At 40.9% G+C, this 16,968-nt stretch overlaps 1 protein-coding gene across 3 annotated transcripts in view; it reads left to right on the forward strand.

Moving 5' to 3' along the window:
* Positions 1 to 16,968, forward strand: part of prkar1b (protein kinase, cAMP-dependent, regulatory, type I, beta) — a 69,492-nt gene that overhangs the window by 17,125 nt on the left and 35,399 nt on the right. For all 3 annotated transcript variants that reach the window (XM_084925966.1, XM_084925965.1, XM_084925967.1), the window contains 2 exons: positions 561 to 731; positions 3,729 to 3,820. In XM_084925966.1, coding sequence (XP_084782092.1) covers positions 561 to 731; positions 3,729 to 3,820 — 263 coding nt within the window. The remainder of the gene's footprint in view (positions 1 to 560; positions 732 to 3,728; positions 3,821 to 16,968) is intronic.

Below are 16,968 nucleotides of genomic sequence, written 5' to 3' on the forward strand. Positions count from 1 at the left end.
TAATTCATCACCTGCAGAGTGTTCAGCAGTTAAAAGAACAGCCAGCCGGAGGCATCCTGTGTCCCCCTTTGATGTCTCTATTCCTTGTTGTTCATTATCTGAAAGGAGGACAGTACCTGGTTGAGCCTTCTTCGTGCTGCATGGTCAGTTCTGCCAATATTAATATTTGATCCCTTTCATCATACCATGGCAGCCAGATGTCCATCCAGGAGTAGGACATTGATGTTTATTCTCTTACAGTATCTGACCTGCAATTCCACATGATGTTTTGTTAAAATGGTGGTTTGTCAGCTCTCGCTCATGTGATTGTTTTGAAAAGAATAACAAATGCTTTAAGATGATCTTGTTTGTCTTGCTTGAAGTTACTGTAGTTTTTTGGCACTAGTAATAGTATTTGCTGTGTTCCTATGCACATTTTGTTACACATTAAAGAATTTGTCTTGGGTACTCCTTTTTGAAATACCAGCATTTTCTAAAAAAAATATTTAATAGCCTTGTCCATTTATCGCCCTCTCTTTTTGCTTGCAGCTCAAAAAATCTTTTCTCTTTGCTTTTTGCAGGAAGAATGCAAGCAGATCATGGCACGCCAGAAATCTAACAGCCAGTCAGACTCACATGACGATGAAGTTTCTCCCCCACCACCCAACCCTGTTGTCAAGGCCCGTCGCCGCAGGGGCGGTGTCAGTGCCGAGGTTTACACCGAGGAGGACGCTGTCAGCTATGTGCGCAAGGTCAGCCTTATGACGGATACATACATTAACATCTGATTGCAGAGACAAACATCTAACGCATAAAGAAGCTCTGTGCACTTTTCTACAAAGTCATTAACAGGTTTGCACACAGTTGGCAGCAGTTATGTAGGTTTGTATGTAGAATACAACCAGTTTACTTAAATCTGTTTAGTTTTTCTGTTTTCTAAGCAAAACATTACATTAAACTATGATGCTATGATAGAGTAAAAACAAATGAACAATGAATACCGTTCAGTCAGAAGGTTAGGTGGGGTTTGATATCTGAACTTCAGAGTATTATTTTTTTAATACACACTAGTGTAATCAATAACATTGAAGTTGTTTATTTTCATTCATTTAACGCCCACCAAGAAATAGAACATTTCACCAGTGTGAAAGAGGCTAAACGGTGCAATTTTACAAACATTAGTGAAGAGACTTGGAGTTAATTTATTTGCAGCAAAATACTCAAGCGTGTGAGTCATCTATGTCAGTACAGATGCTGAGTACCCAGACTTAATAGCACCTTAAGTATATTAACATTCATACGGAAATCTGGGTTAATGTAGCAGGTGGATTTCTGGGACAAGATCTTTATTTTTCATTTTTTTGTGAATGCTAATAAATCTATAAGTCAAAATCTTCTTCACATGATGGCTGATGGTTTTGGGATCACATTTCACCACTACTGAATTTTTCTCTCTCCACATGGACTGTTCATCTGCGTGCAATCAAAACTTGCTCATGCACGACTGGTTAATATAATTGAGAGTGGAAGTGGGAACCAGAAAGCTTCCAATTTCAATGGTCTTGTTCGCATATGAATATGCACATATCTTTGTACACAGATTATGCAGAAAATAGACTTGATTCATACTTAGATTTACTTTGTATCACTGGTTAACAGAGTGTGGTTAACAGGTAAAGAGGAAGAGAAAGTTCAGTAGTTGTTTTCTCTTTGTGGACAACAAGAGTTCAAGTTATCAGTCTTCTTACAAACTGCCGTGTATCCATTCCTTCATAATTTATTGAAGCTGGAAGAAGGGATGCTCTTGTGCCAGAAAGTGTAACTCACCATTACACACAGAGACACACACACTGTTATACACAGAAACACACACACACCGGTACACACACACACACACACACACACACACACACACACACACACACACACACACACACACACACACACACACACCGTTACACACAGAGACACACACATACTCACACACACACACTTTAAGTGGTGTAACATTACCGTGCTTATTCAGTTGTAATTAACTTGACATGCCAATAATTGCTGGGTAATGACATAACGGCACGAGCCCCCATCACCACACTGTAATCGCATGCCCAATGGAGCATGCAGTGTGTGTGTGTGTGTGTGTGTGTGTATGTGTGTATCAGGTGTGTGCAAACACCCACACATGGCTCTGAGGTCTATACCAGACTCTACAGACATGTGTCATGGCAAAAAGCCTGCCTGCATCTCCAGCCTCGTTTTCTTTACACATCCACATCACATCAAATCCGCATCAGTAGCATGTACAAAAAAACTAAACAAAAAAGACTTTGTGCCGTTACAACTTAGCCTAACACAACAAATCAACCAGAGAAAAGTGAATTTTTGTGTATTTCTTCTTCTGTATTTCTGGCCATTTATGTGCAGTAAGGTGCCATACACACAACACCAAACACACACAGACTCAATGTAATACACGCTTACAAATTCCTACATAAATATTTCTATCAGTATTCCAGTGTAAAAAGTAACAGGTGATTTATTTGACAATGTCAGTTAGCGAACTGTGCTCATCTGATTAAAATTGTTTTTGTGTGATATCATTCTTAACAAATTATAAGGTCTGCCAACTTGGCCTGGAGATTGTGTTATGAGAATTGAATTGCGTGTTTCACCGCTAACATCACAGTGCATGTTGATTTTGTTAAAAAAAAAAAAAAAACTGCTCTGAAGGAGGAAGGTGTTTTGTGTTTGCAGCTGATAATTGCTTGCAGGTGTAAATGACTGAACACCAGAGATCCATCTTTTTCTATCTGCCTTTACCTAAATTGTTTGCTAGGACTGAATGATAATTTCTTTCCATTACATTCGAAATGTTAAGCCAGTTAAGCTTTTGGAGTGCAAATGCATCCAGCCGACTGGTAATAGGCTGTGTGCCGTGACACTGGATGATCTTCTGGGTGACGGAGTTGGAGATGGATCGGAGGCTGACCTAAAATCGGTCTCCACTTCCAACTGCATTTTCCAGGCCTGACCAGCCTGTTTCTCTTTCTGCCCACTAAGTAGCCAGTTCTAGTTCTAAAATTTGGGTACTTTTTAGTTTGTGTGTGATGTGGTTCTGTGCGTATTTGTGTGCATATTGTGAACAGCACAGTGCGGCTGTCTTCATGTGGAGACATCTGTTGCATTAACTTAATTACAGCTTACCCCCTCCTCTCTCCCATGACAAGAGGGATACGCACACACACACACACACACGCACACATATCACTCCCTCATATTTATATAAGAAAAATTGTCTTTTTGTCTTACTTTTTGCCATTTATGCTCTACAGTTAAATGAGCATTAGGACATCCTAGAAGAGAGCTATAAAGACGGACTTCTCTCTCCAGCTGCTTTGTTGTGGCTCCAGACTTTACCATTCCATTTTTTTGCGAACACACACACCACAGAGTCTGGGACATGAAAATGCATGTTTTATGAATGAGTTCAGGGCTTTGGTGAATTTTTAAGGCCCGTGTGACATTTTGAGTGCAATCCTTGAACAGATGGGCTTCCCCAAAAATACACAGATGCACGTGTGGGATATTCCTTTCAGAGTTTGCCAGCACTCTGGTCTTTAATTACTTAATTTACTGAGCTTTTGAAGTGGGTTCTGCTTTTTGTTTGTGCTGGTTTGTTTCATGTGTCCACCTGCATGGTGTTGTTATAGCACACATTCATGTGCTGCCTCTTTCTTTTGCCTTCACAGGTGATTCCAAAAGACTACAAGACCATGACTGCCTTGGCCAAGGCCATCTCCAAGAATGTCCTCTTCGCTCACCTGGATGACAATGAGAGAAGGTACAAAATCTTTCCGTTTGCGCAACATGTGATTCCAGCGACCCAGATGTGTGTTTGAGGTCTGAATGCTTGTTTTTAGGCTGATAAAATCATAAAGAGGCCATTGTTTCAGTCGGGTCTTATGCCCTTGTGGCCACTATGTGCCAGTGTTGTCAGCATCTCATCACCTAAACAGCGGAACATGGACAGATGTGGAAGAGAAGGGGGTCCCGTTATGAGTGGGTAAGGGGCGACTGGATGTGTTTCATTGTGTTGTCGGTTGCCATGGTAAGCGATGTGAGTATCCGTATCATGTTGCATATATGGGTGGAGTTGCACAGACACAGTGCTCAGTAATCAACGATTCTCCATAGTTGTCTTAAAGAAAAAGAAAGATGCCAGTTTTCTTCTGTCTCCCCCCATTTAATTTTTTTACCATCTGCTCCTACTCAGTGTTATTTCACATTCCCCCTCTCTTCAGACGCCCTTTCACCATACTTCCATCTGTCCCATATCTGCAGTTCATGGGCTGGGTTTGGCTCAGACAGGGGACGGGGTGTTGTGGGAAAGGGTTTCAGGTGGCCGGCGGGCAGACTCGCCAGGAGGAATAGTGTTTCATTGGCGGGGAGAATCCATTATGTCCCATGAAGAGGAAACACCGAAGCTTTCCTGTTGGCTACAGAGAGCACAGGCCAAACCCAAAACACAGTTTTTCCACTCTTTCGTCAGCTGACAATTTACCGTGCTGCCTTGGCACAGGTACACAGACCTCTGATTGCACGTCAGTGACTCTGAAGGAGCCTCTAGGCGGGCGCAACATGTGATGGAAGTGGACAGTTTGAAAAACCATGCCCATGGGTGGCTGATGTGGCAGATTAAAGTTACAACAGAAAAGAAATATCTGGCAGCAGACCATACCCATCAGGTTTTAATATACTTACAGCCTCTTTCCATGCAAAGCAATGTAATGGCATTGTCATCAGCCCATGAAACCATGCATGATGCCGAATTTATTTGACTGGCTGTCATGTTTGCTGTCTCAATATACACAGCAAGCTTAAACCATTAATGGTGTGCACACAGGAATTTGTTGTTGTGGGATTTGTGGGTGAATATGCAGCAGTGTCTCGGCGAGTGAAAACCTTGTTGGATTTGCTAGATTTTGCAAGGACATGGCAGTTAGCTGGTTTTGTCTGCCCCTAACTTTCTATCCTAGTTGCTTTTACACTGTCCATTCCTCAATTCTGCTCTTCCTCACTCTTCACTTACAGCTAATGATGCTGGACCACTGGCTGGTGGCTTGGTCGCATTGCAGTTGCATTGCGGTTGTTGTGCCTGGAGTGCCGCTGACAGAAATGTGTTGATCTATGCCCAATGTGGTCTTGCAGCATTAATGAAACGTTGCGCAAAGCAAGCAGAAGGCCTGCACACATGACTTGGTCACTTTAGAGTACACTACAAGTTCTCATTGGTAAGGTTTGCCATAAAATCGTCAGTCATCTACCAGACGACTGTACATTCCTTTACAAACAGGCATCAAAGCATAAAATCAAGTTAAACTGAACTTCAGAGTGAAGAATATTTTTTGCTTGTTTGTGCCTTCTGTTGTTGGCATTGATGGAGTGACAGTAAAGTACATCACCCTCGCTTGATGTGCCAGAACTGCCTTGGACTGACGCAGATTAGCAGATGGAGTCCGACTACATCGCCCCCTCTCTGCCTCTCACTCTGTCTTTCTAGCTCTCCTTTCGTTCTGCAAACAGCTGTCCATTTGATTTATCAGACATTGAGCCATTCATGCACATATGGTCTAATGGGGTAGGAAAACTGGGGAAATATACAAATGCTGAAGTTATGTGTCTGTTCTTGACCTGATGGCGTATTTCTCATCATCACGATGTATCAGGTCGTGTAATATTACAGCGAGGGCTATGCATGTGAAATGTTTTTTCCTTTCATTTTTTTTACAATTATTTTCTTGATCTTAAGTGTTTTTTTATTTTATTTTGTGCAATAATTTCCTTGAGACCTCCATGAAATGGAGGTGAGTGTGTGAGCGGCACAGAGCGGAGAGAAAAAAAGAGGTGCTGATAGCATTTTGTGTGTGTGTGTGTGTGTGTGTGTGTGTGTGTGTGTGTGTCAAGGAAACAACTTGTGTGATTAGTCACTCAGCAGTTATGTAAGCCGAACACCACACAATTTGTTCCCCCATTAGCACTATATTATGCTATCATCCCCTTCAGTAATGAGTAAAACCAAAAACAATGAAGCCCTCTTTGTTTTTCGCTGCTCTCTCCAGTGCTCTCTTTTTTTCCCTCTCATCGCTTTTTTTGTGGCCAATTTTCCCCTTGTTGTCTTGTCCTCCTTCATCCTGTCTCTCATCCATTATCTGTCTCATATAACTTTCTAGAAATTCAGTGAGACTGTGCTGAGCCCTGTGAGCCCTGTGAGCACGTCACTTTTAATAAGCTTAGTAACAGACACTTGTAGACAGGGCTGTTTTATGCCTTATTCTTTTTATTCCCTTGTTTCCTTTTAAAATGATTGTCTCTATAGCAGTTGAGCACACATATGGTGCTTTAAAAAAAGTCTTTTCCATTTCATTTTACAGAGTGTAGCCAGAAACAGTGAAAAATATGTTTTGTGTATGCTGTATGCATTAAAACATTAGACATTTGTGTTTAGTTAATGATCATATATCATGCCACTTTCTGACTTTTCTCAGATTATATATTACTGAATAGACTAGAAGCTTATGTCTGCATATGCACACCGATTAAGATAAAGGTTATCTGATTGCATTAGATTTATAAGCATTATAACTCATGTGTTTTCATTTTTTTTTTGTTTTTTTCTCCACCAGTGAAGCTAGTCTATTTGTTTTTTGCTGGGGCTGAGATGGGTCTGTATAATTACAGGAATGAGCCAGACAGGAGGACAATGATGCAGGAGGGCATCTTGGGACAAGAAAAATATTACTTAAACTGAAACGGAGCCAGGTTGTGGTCAGCATTCTAGTTATATCCTGTTTTGTAAATGTCTGCTTCCTCAGCTTTCATTCCAAGCTTTTTAAAGATGTCAGGGTAATGCGTGTTTGTGTGTCTGCTGTTCAGGGATATTCACGAAGAATGGCAAGAGAAAAGATATTTGTCTTGTCTCTTTTCAGCTTGTCTGGCAGAAGGACCAATGAGACATCCATCCATAATTCAGACAAATTGCTTCTCCTCCTACAGAATTTAATCAAACTTGCACACAGTGATTACCTAATGGGTGTTTAGTCAAAGCTGTGCTCAAAGTTAAGATCACATTTGTTGTTTTCCAGGCAATAACCTGTGAATTATGACGGATGTCATGAGCCAGATGAGCTACTACGTCACTGACGTTCTGGTTTTAAAATTGCCGAAGTGCAGAGCTCCCCGACCACATGTAAAGGGAGAAAAGGAAATACTGGAGCATTAAAGGGGAAGAGACATGTCATTGGCTCTTTTTGCGCTTACTGCTCTACAATCATGAGATAGCTTTTTTTTTTTGAGGACTTTGCATGATTCACAGTGCACAATAATCCTTATTTTTCCTGTACAGAGTCTTGATCCTCCTCTGTCTGTAGCTCCTAAATGCCATACTCCCATTCTTCTGATTGGCTGCCACTCTCAAACTGAAGATTTGAACAGTTCGTGCACAAGACTGCTGTCTTCAGGGAGCTGACCATATTAAAGATATTCCCCTCTTTGACAGCGTAAAGAAAATCATTATTATCACCATTTAAAAAAGTAGTGAGAAACTAAAGGTTTAGAGGGACGTTTGAGCTTCTGGCTTAAAGGGAATTAGTTATACATTGTTTGACCTCATTATTTGAAACTTTAGCCATGTTTAATACGATCATCTAACTGTATAATACAGTAGATCCACTTTAAACCAAAACAACTGAATTTAGTATTAATACGTTATTTTAGATTAAATATGTGTAATTCTTTAAATAAACTACACAGAAAGTTGGAAAATAGTACCAGGGTTAGGCAAAGACACACACACGTGCATAACCCGGCTCACAAACTCCACCATCACTGCAAAAATTGACAGGCTTTACATTATTATGAGAAACATACACACACACACAGACACATGGACATTCACACACACGTGTTACAAGTGCATTCTCCAGCATGCATGTGAGAATGTTTTTCCAGTGTGTCTGCTCCAGCTGGGAGCATGGACTCTTTGATTAACACGCCATTCCATATGTCAGCCTTCATGACCTCAAAGTTTTTGAGCTGCACCAGCCATATGTTTGTGCGGTGCATGCAGTCCATCTTTCCTCAGATGCCTGGAAAAGGAGCCATAACAGGTTTTGCGGCCTCACAGATTTTAACACACGAAAACATTTCTGTGTTATTAAATAGGGGGTTTAAAGAGAAATACACACTTTTCTTGCATTTTCATCATTGAAATTTTATGTTTATGCTCATCTTCTAAGAGGTCTAAGTTCTGTTTAAAAGTCAGGGAACAGTTTTGAAGATACTTCTTCTTCTTTAAATTTCACCTTAATAATAGCATGCACTTGAGCTGCCTGGACTCAGAAAACTGCATAACCTGAAAATGTGTGTTGTCACAGCCTGATTTGAGTGTTTCAAAGGGCTTATTGTCATGTCAAGGGTGCTTTGCTTTTGCTTTCCTGAAGTGCCCCATGCGTCTGAGGCCATGTGACTATAGAGGAAAGTCCACGCTGGCAAATCACAGGTCACACGTGCAGTTATCCAACTCCTGAAGATCCCAGAAACACTCCTCGATTTGAATTGTTTTGCAGTGTTTCACACTTTCCTTCATGTTTGTCTTCTTACATTTACCCTTTTGTTAATTCCAGAAATCTCAAAACTGGATTCATCAATACACACTGCCTTTTTCCCCTCCTAAGAAGAGGTTTCCACACTGCTACTAATTCTTGAAAGGTTTATCACCCAAGTGTCATATAGGCAACCTTAACTTATTTTGTAATTTTAGCTTGAAAATTACAAAACAATTCTCATGTTTCAAGAACTATTTGAATTTTCTCCCTCACCCAAAATGATTGAGGGGTAAAATAATGTGAAGCACACATGGTAAAATGTAGGCACAGCTGATTTTTCTGTCTGTGTTCACACAGCAGCGCCCTGTGAATGCTTTGTGCTACCGTGAAACACTGAAATCCCCATGAAGATCGCCTACTCTTCTTACTGAAACTGTTTGATTTTTGTTTCTAGTACAAAAAGGAGTAAAGGAGTTACAGTTATTTAAAGAGCACTTGTAAAATAAGCCCGCTGCTGGGCCGATTGATGAGTAGTAGTACCAGTAGTTAAAATAAGTTCAAACATTTTTTTTGATGATTTTATGATCTTATGACTTTATTTTATAAATTCTGTGTTTGGTGTGTGGTAACATCTACAAGTGTCTCAGCACTAGCAGAAACTTTGTCTTTCGTTATCTTACTTTTTTTTTCTTTTGTATTGTTGTGCATATATAAAATTTGAATGTTATATATATTTATTTCTTGTCTAAATAAATGTGACATTAGTCTAATTCTGAGCAACACCCTTTTTGTCTAAAATAACAGCATAGGTCTTATAGCATGGCTCTCGCTATCAAAATGCAGCTTTTTGCTGGAAACATCTTAATTTAGCTTTGTACTCTGCTTTAACCCACTGAAATATTATGAGCAGTGTTTGGGAGCACCGAGAGACTAATTCTAAATGAGTGCCACCTTTGAGGAGTGGATCCAAGCCACCTGAGGGTAATGAACTGTTGCTGCTATGACAGATTTCTTTTTAATGCAGTGTCAGAATGTTGACCCTGTACATATAGCATTCATGTGAAACACCTGTCTGAATGAAGTACAAAGTCAGGAATGCTTTGTTACTGATAAAAACTGAGTATCTGCTTATCTCTTTGACCTTGGCTGGTCTCTAAAGTAATGTCTAAACCTCTAATACGTTGCTGCCAGCTAGCTCACAGTCAGACCCCTCTATTTGCTACCCATTAAGTACCATAATGACCTCATTATGATACGTCCTATAAACGGACATGTGACACAAGATAAGCAAGGAACAGGTGTATGGTTTCACATTATAGTCAGTCAAACCAGGCCATGTCAGTGCTGGAGCTGTATTGAGTGAAACTATCATCTTATCTTACTATCTACGTCTGATTATTGTGTTTTGGTTTCAGCTAATTTACAGCACTCAGATTAGAATATTTTTCAGATTACATGTTTAAATAGGAAAATATCAGGTTTGATAAGAGAATCAGGTCATACTTTCTTTTGCACCAATTTGGATATGGTCTCAGCCACTCAAGATTACACCGCTTGTATATGCATGTGCCAGTACAGTGTGCATGTAAATACAGCCTGTTTATCCAGGTGTGCCCTCATTTGCCAGCCTATCTTCCCAACACTTCCTCCAGCTAAATGCCCATTGTGAGGCAGTCTTTTAATATAGTAAATCAAAGCACTGTTGGCTATTTAAACAAGTTTTTCTTATCACACTTCCTCCTGAAGAGATGTGATTTGAAATTAGCTTTTTGATAGCAATGAGCCATTTATCTGTTATTGTTGGCCCGTTTTTTTTCAGGGTTTGTTTTTTTTTTCTGCACACCTGGTTAAACGACCTTGATGACCTCCCACTTTACTGTGTATAAGAACAACAATTAAGAGAAATCACATTAATTCTTAAAGGGGTATCTCAGGAGCGCCTTTTATATTTCCCTTTACACAAACAAAACACACACAAATAGACTCATCAGGTTGTCTACTCCTGCCCACCTCCATTAGTGCAATGCCCTCATACCACAAAATGCTCTCACGGGGACAGTGCACATAGTAGAAACCACGCTCTCTTACTATCCACATAAATAGTCTGGCAGGCATGAGGAAACCCTGTTTATCCCATTTCTTTAGCTGACTTGGCACGGTTTGTAGTATTTTAAAATAACATTGCCATCTGCTAACAGGAGTTGTTAAATCATCTCAGGTCAGGAGCTGAATGTAATTCAAGCAAAAGCTGCTCTTTATTTCTGATAAGTAGAGAACCAGAAGCTGAAGAAAAAAAAAACCCTCAAAATGATACTCCAGAACTAAAACTGGTTTACTTCTAACCACAAGAAGCACAACAACAAAACAATAGCAGTTAAAATTTAAGGTTACAATGGGGGGAGAGCAGGGTTGCAAAGAGGTGGTGCTTACCTCATCCTGCCTGCTTTAATCCTCAAATTAACGAGTTGAGTAATGAGTTGATGAAGTGACTCATTAGATGGCCTTTGGCCCTTAAACCCTGACCTCTGCACCTTCCCAACCAGCCCCTGCTGATGGACAGGGAACATCTTTAGTCTACGGGCAGTCTTTTTCTTTGTGTGTGTGTGTGTGTGTGTGTGTGTGTGTGTTTATGAGAGAAAGAGAGACTCTGTGTGAAGTGAAAAAACTAACAGATAAATTAGCAAGCGACAGAAAACTTAAACATATAAACAAGAGCAGAGGGAAAGGCACTAAAAGGGCCTCAGGGAGCTCTGTCTCCTCTTGTGTTCCAGCGGAAGTTTATTTAAGGCCCGTGTGAATGGACAAAGCAACGGAGAGGATGCAAGAGGAGATAGTGTACTGTCTGACCTAATCAGATGATCATAACTGTCATCGTCATATCTGATAGCTCAGCTGATCTGATGTGGAAATTGGGCTTTGTGCTACACTGCGTTAATATCTGTTATACACAAAAGATGTTTCTAAAATTACAAGGGGTGTTTTGCTAAAATGTGACACACAATTCATCTACACAGTTCCTACATGAGCGTCCACTTAGTGAAGCTGAGTATGTTGTTACCACATTGCAGCCCCTAGGGGGTGTTTTTGCCACACAGAGATAAAAGAGGTAATAACAATCATTGGGCTCATTGCGTTTTTTTCCTCGGACAGATACACTTGTTGTACTGGAAACATACAAGATGTGTGTCTGCCTATAGGCATGCACACTTGTATTAGGTGACCCCGGTGGACTTCCGGGCAGTGTAGGGTAAACAGGATGTAGAATAAAGGGCTAAGTGGATGACTGTGTGGGAGTCTTCTCACACCCAAATCTCTTTTTCTCAAGATTTTAGGACTATTGAGGAAGTATCCCATTGACTTTGTGTGTCTTTTCCCATGATTGTGAGGACGTGTCTCTTTGTGTGTTCGGCTGAAGAAAAGTGAGGATGTTTGACTGTGTCTATGATTTGTATTTGATGGTGGGCAGTACACAGCGTGAACAAATTAGCAGGTTTGTGTTGTGTGCTGTTTAGTCTGTTTGTTTGAATGTGTTTGTATTTCCTGTCTTGTTGGTCCCCTCATTGACACTCTGTGTGTCTTTATGCTTGTTTTCCCTGAGAGCCTGGTGGTCTTCCGTTTCCCCCCCCTTTTCAGAATTCACTACTTTCTCTGTCTTTACGTTTTTCTCTTCCTGTTTTGCTCCCTCTCTCAGTCATGCAGGCTCATTCGCATCTTCTTCTACACTCACATCCACTCCCTCCCCCACATTCATGTGTAGTCTTCTATCTGTCCCCTGCATGGCTTTGTGCTGCTGCCACAATACCAGGGGCCAGGCGATGAGGTCACTCACCACAGGAGACCTGCAGGCCTGACTGAACCCCAACCATCCCCACCACCATCCAACCCTTAGCAAACTAGCAGGCTAGTCTCACCTCCCCCAGCATATCACATCTTTGCTTCAGCTGAGGCAACTTCACCTTTACGCCCATACAAATAACAGTGCACACACTAAAACATATCGTTCGTAGGAAGCCCATATCAGCCAGGCTTTTTGTTTGCATGCTAGCGCAGATAAACATCCAGCTATGCACGTCAGAAAGTGCACACATGCATGCACAAACACAGTTAAACACAGTCATCCGCACAGAAAGCTGGAAACTTCTGTCCTCTCTCATACTCTCTCTGTCTCCCCAACCTTTCCCTTGCTGCCTCTTCCAACCTGGCATCTCTCTCCATCCTTCACTTCATCCAATTCTCATCAAATTCTTCATAAAGTAGTGAGTAATAGAGTAGTAATGGTGTCTAAAGAAAGCTGTGTTCCCTCCAAGATGTACCCCAGAGTCTGTGCAGGTCTGTTCCAACTCGCGTAATTCTTCTGCCCTTTCATGTGCTTATAACATCACTGTGAGGATGTTTGTATGATTATGTCTTTTGTGTGTTTGCAGGTGTGTGGAGTTTTTGTGTGCATGTACGTAATGATTACAAAAAACAAAACAAACAAATTTGGTCTGTGCATTTGTGTTTCTTTTCATGCATGAATGCATTACTGCATATCCATGTTTGTGCTGGAGTCAAGTAAAACAGTTATATTTTGGACCTGAGCATCAGTTACATCAAATGTCCAGAGTGGAAGAAGCAAGGAGTTGTTTGCAGTGTCTCTGTACGAAATTAGGCTCATAAGTGGTGAAGAGGACCAAAGAAGTTGGCACTTTTAGGCCTCTGTGTGCATACCATAATGATTAACAGTACCTAAGGTGATTTATTATTGTGCACAGTGTCAGGTTTCATTTCATGTGAACACATTCGTATTGTAAAAGTGGGCTTGTGGATGTCACTGTAGCAAGTGCTTGCCCCTGCTGTGTGGACATGATGTTCCTGCAACCCTTCAGTGCCTTTATAGCTCAGCCATTCCCAAAATACTGCCCACACACTGACCACCACATTGTGACAGAGCAGCCCAGCGCCTTACAGAAGAGGCTCAGTTGGCCCATGGCCTCCTATTGTATACATCCCGTCTGCTTTGTCTATGCTAGTGCGATAGATTCCAGTGCACAGGAACAGACAACAGTCTTGTTATAGTGTGTTAATTCTCCCATGACCTCTTCATTGGTTTGATGGTGTCACTCTCTTTGAGATTTATTTAGACTAGATGCACTTGGCCCATTTGCATGCTTGATAAGCTACAGTATGGGACATCTTATAGAGGTTGTTTAGCATAATTTAAGCCACAGTACAGTGGTTTAGCTTTTTAGGAAATATTTTCCTCTAATGATTTAAGATCAAAGAACAGAGCTATCAAGCGGGTTGTCGTGCTTGCTCAGTTAAATGTGTTAAAATTGCTTTTTTGTACACAATGAGTACTTGAAAAAAATCTGTTGCATGTCATCAATTTACAGCTTGCAAGACTGTATCTTGTATAGCAGTGTAAGGGCAGAAATGAAGACAAATCTGTATGTGCAGTCCTGTAAAAAAAGTACAACACATGATTCAGTAGCTTTTAGAACTACCTTTAGCAGCAGTAACTTGATGCAACTGTTTTCTGTATGACTTTTTCAGTCTCTTACATTATTTTTGCCCACTCTTCTTTACAACATTGCCTCAATTCATTGAGGTTTGTGGGCATTCGTTCATGCAGAGCTCTCTTGCTACCGCATTTCAGTCCAGATGAGGTTTGAACTTTTAACTGTGCCATTTCAACATCATGATTTTTTCTTTTTTTAGCCAAAATTATGTGATATCCTGTTGCATCACCCAATTTTGGCTTTAGCTGTCATATTTGACTCTACAATACTTTGGTATACAGAAGAGTTAGTGGTCAAATCAGTGACTGCAAGGTGCTCAGGTCCTGTGGCTGCAAAACAAGCCCATATCATCACTCCTCCACCACTGTGCTTTCTGTGGTTCAAAGTGTTTGTGCTGATATGCTGTGTTTGGTTTTTGCCAAACCTGATGCTGTGTATTATAATCAGGTATCTCAATTTTGGTCTTGTCTGTCCAAAGGACATTGTTCTAGAAGTTTTGCAGCTTTACAAACACAAGCTCTGCTGCAATGTTCTTTTTAGAGAGAGGAGGCTTTCTCTTGGAGATCCTCCAAACAGGCCATACTTGTTCAGTCTCTCTAATTGTACTGAGGCCTGTAGAGTCTGAGATGGGGCTCTTGGGATTTTTGCAGTTTCTCTTAGCTTTGCACGGTCTGACTTTTTACTGGGACGTCCACTCCTGGGTAGATTATGGTGCACACCTGAATGCTCCAGCACAGCAAACTGCCAAAGTGTCTGCTTTTATAGAGGTGCTCACATTTGCTGATGAACAGTTAATGACGTGCATTTGATTAACAGCATCTGGCTGCGACTTACCATGTTTATTCCCATGGAAGCAGTAACAGTGTACTTACAGCTTTGCATAGAGTTTAAAAACTTTCTTTTTCACATGATTTTATTTGAGAGAGAGGAATAGAAGGAGAAAATATATCCATTCCTAATACAGGAAAAACACTGATAATAAAAATTGAGAATGGTTCATACAATTTCCTGTCAATTTTCAGGACAGAATCCTAAACTGACAAATGTATTTATTTTTTAAATTGTTGATGTCAGCATCTACTCTCTCTCACTTTTGGGTTCCTTTAGTGTTGATAAATTCTAGGTTGAAAGAACATTTTATACCTACTCCCTTGAATTTGGTGTTTTGATAGCCAGAATGCTTCAAGCCAGAAAAGTTGGAATATTAATTTAGGGCATCAAGTAGAATGCAGAAGAAACCCAATTTCAGCTGCTCCCGTATTCACAAGGGGTCGCTACAGCGGGTCGCTCCACATGTTTGATTTGGCAGATTTTTACACCAGATGCTCTTCCTGCCACAAAACCAAAGGGATTTGTGTCTCCTCCCAGGATTGAAATGGGGATCTTTTGCTTGGTAGGCAGATGTGTGAACCACTAAACTACAGTGCCACTACCAAGTGGAGGATATCAAGGATAATGAGTATTTCTGATTACACATGATTTCCCTATTTGGAAGGTTTAGTGAAAAAATGTGGTTCTCGTATCGAGTGAAGTGTTCTGTTTGTTTCTGGTTAATAATTGTCTAACATTTGTGCATTCCATAGTTTTAGCATATTATATACAAGTTGGTAGGTGGCTGCGCTTTTTACAGCTGGAAATGTCTTACGTCAGTCAGATGTCAGCTAGTGAATGTCTCTCCTCTGAAGCACCCAGTGCACCATGACCTCACTGCCCATTGTGAAGGTAGATAATTATAACCACACACACTATGGTAAACACCACAGTCCTTCAGTCCTTAGTAGTTCCTCCTTTACTTTTTTCCTCCTAGTGATCTGATCTTGCTTAGGGCCCCCAGGTTGTTTTCAGAGTTTTGTCTCTACTTCATTCATGTGTTCGAGCACGTATATGTAATGTGCAATGTTGTGTAAACACCTCTCAGGTTTAAACCCCAACAAAGGACAGTTTGCATCCTGATCTGCTTCTCAAATGCTTATCTTGTTTTAGCTCTTGTCTTCTGCAAGGTGGGAGGGACAGAGGAAGGGGAGTGCGAAGGAGAGTGGAAAGGAAAAGACATGCCCGCAGGACAGCGGTGAGCCTTTTGATGTTAGGCAACATGTCAAGATTACATGTGCATGCGTGTATGTGTGTGAGTATTAGAGAAATGGCTCTTGGCTTCTCTGCAAAATGTATAGGGTTATTTTAGCTTTACACTGTATTATTTGTGTGCATTCAGTATAATTACGTGTGTCTGTGCATGCTGGGAGAGGAAAAGAGTACGGCTCACTCTCTCTCTTTCACTCATTCCAGTGACATTTACCCTGTAGACACATCAGAGAGGCAGAGGCTTAGTCCTGTCAGCACCTGATTCAGCCTGACCCTTTTTTCTCTTCAAGTGGAGGAAGAGCTCGCTTTTTCCTGCCCTGTAGCGATGAACAGAAAAGGGGGCATTAGGCAGGTGTGAAAATCCAGTACTGAAAATGTGAATTGCACTGACAGGATGATGAAACTTAAGTTAAAATAAGCAGGGGAGAAAATAAGTTTTAATACAGTGTAGCAGGAGCTCAGTAGCCTAACTAGTATACTGAGAAAATCCAGGAAGGAAAAGAGAGAAAGGGCGAGGCAGCAGGGTTGTACAAGTTTGATGTTTTTAGGCTGACATCATGACTGCATCAGCAGGTGGTATGTGTTGGCTCATCAGGTATGCCTGCAAGACAGCCTGTCACATTTACACACAGTACAATACACACAGTGGGCCATTAAAAGTTTGCCAGGAATTCGCTTCCAGTGCCACCAGAAAGCCAGCAATATAGTCAGAAATTTAATCGAATGCTAAGTTTTCTTAATCCAGCTCAGATTTGGAAAACAAGATGCAGTAAAGAACGAGAAAAAGCATTTGATATAGGACT

Source organism: Perissodus microlepis, chromosome 4, assembly GCF_051167445.1.
Source record: "Perissodus microlepis isolate ML-2025 ecotype Zambia chromosome 4, ASM5116744v1, whole genome shotgun sequence".
NCBI classification, from domain to species: Eukaryota; Metazoa; Chordata; class Actinopteri; order Cichliformes; family Cichlidae; genus Perissodus; species Perissodus microlepis.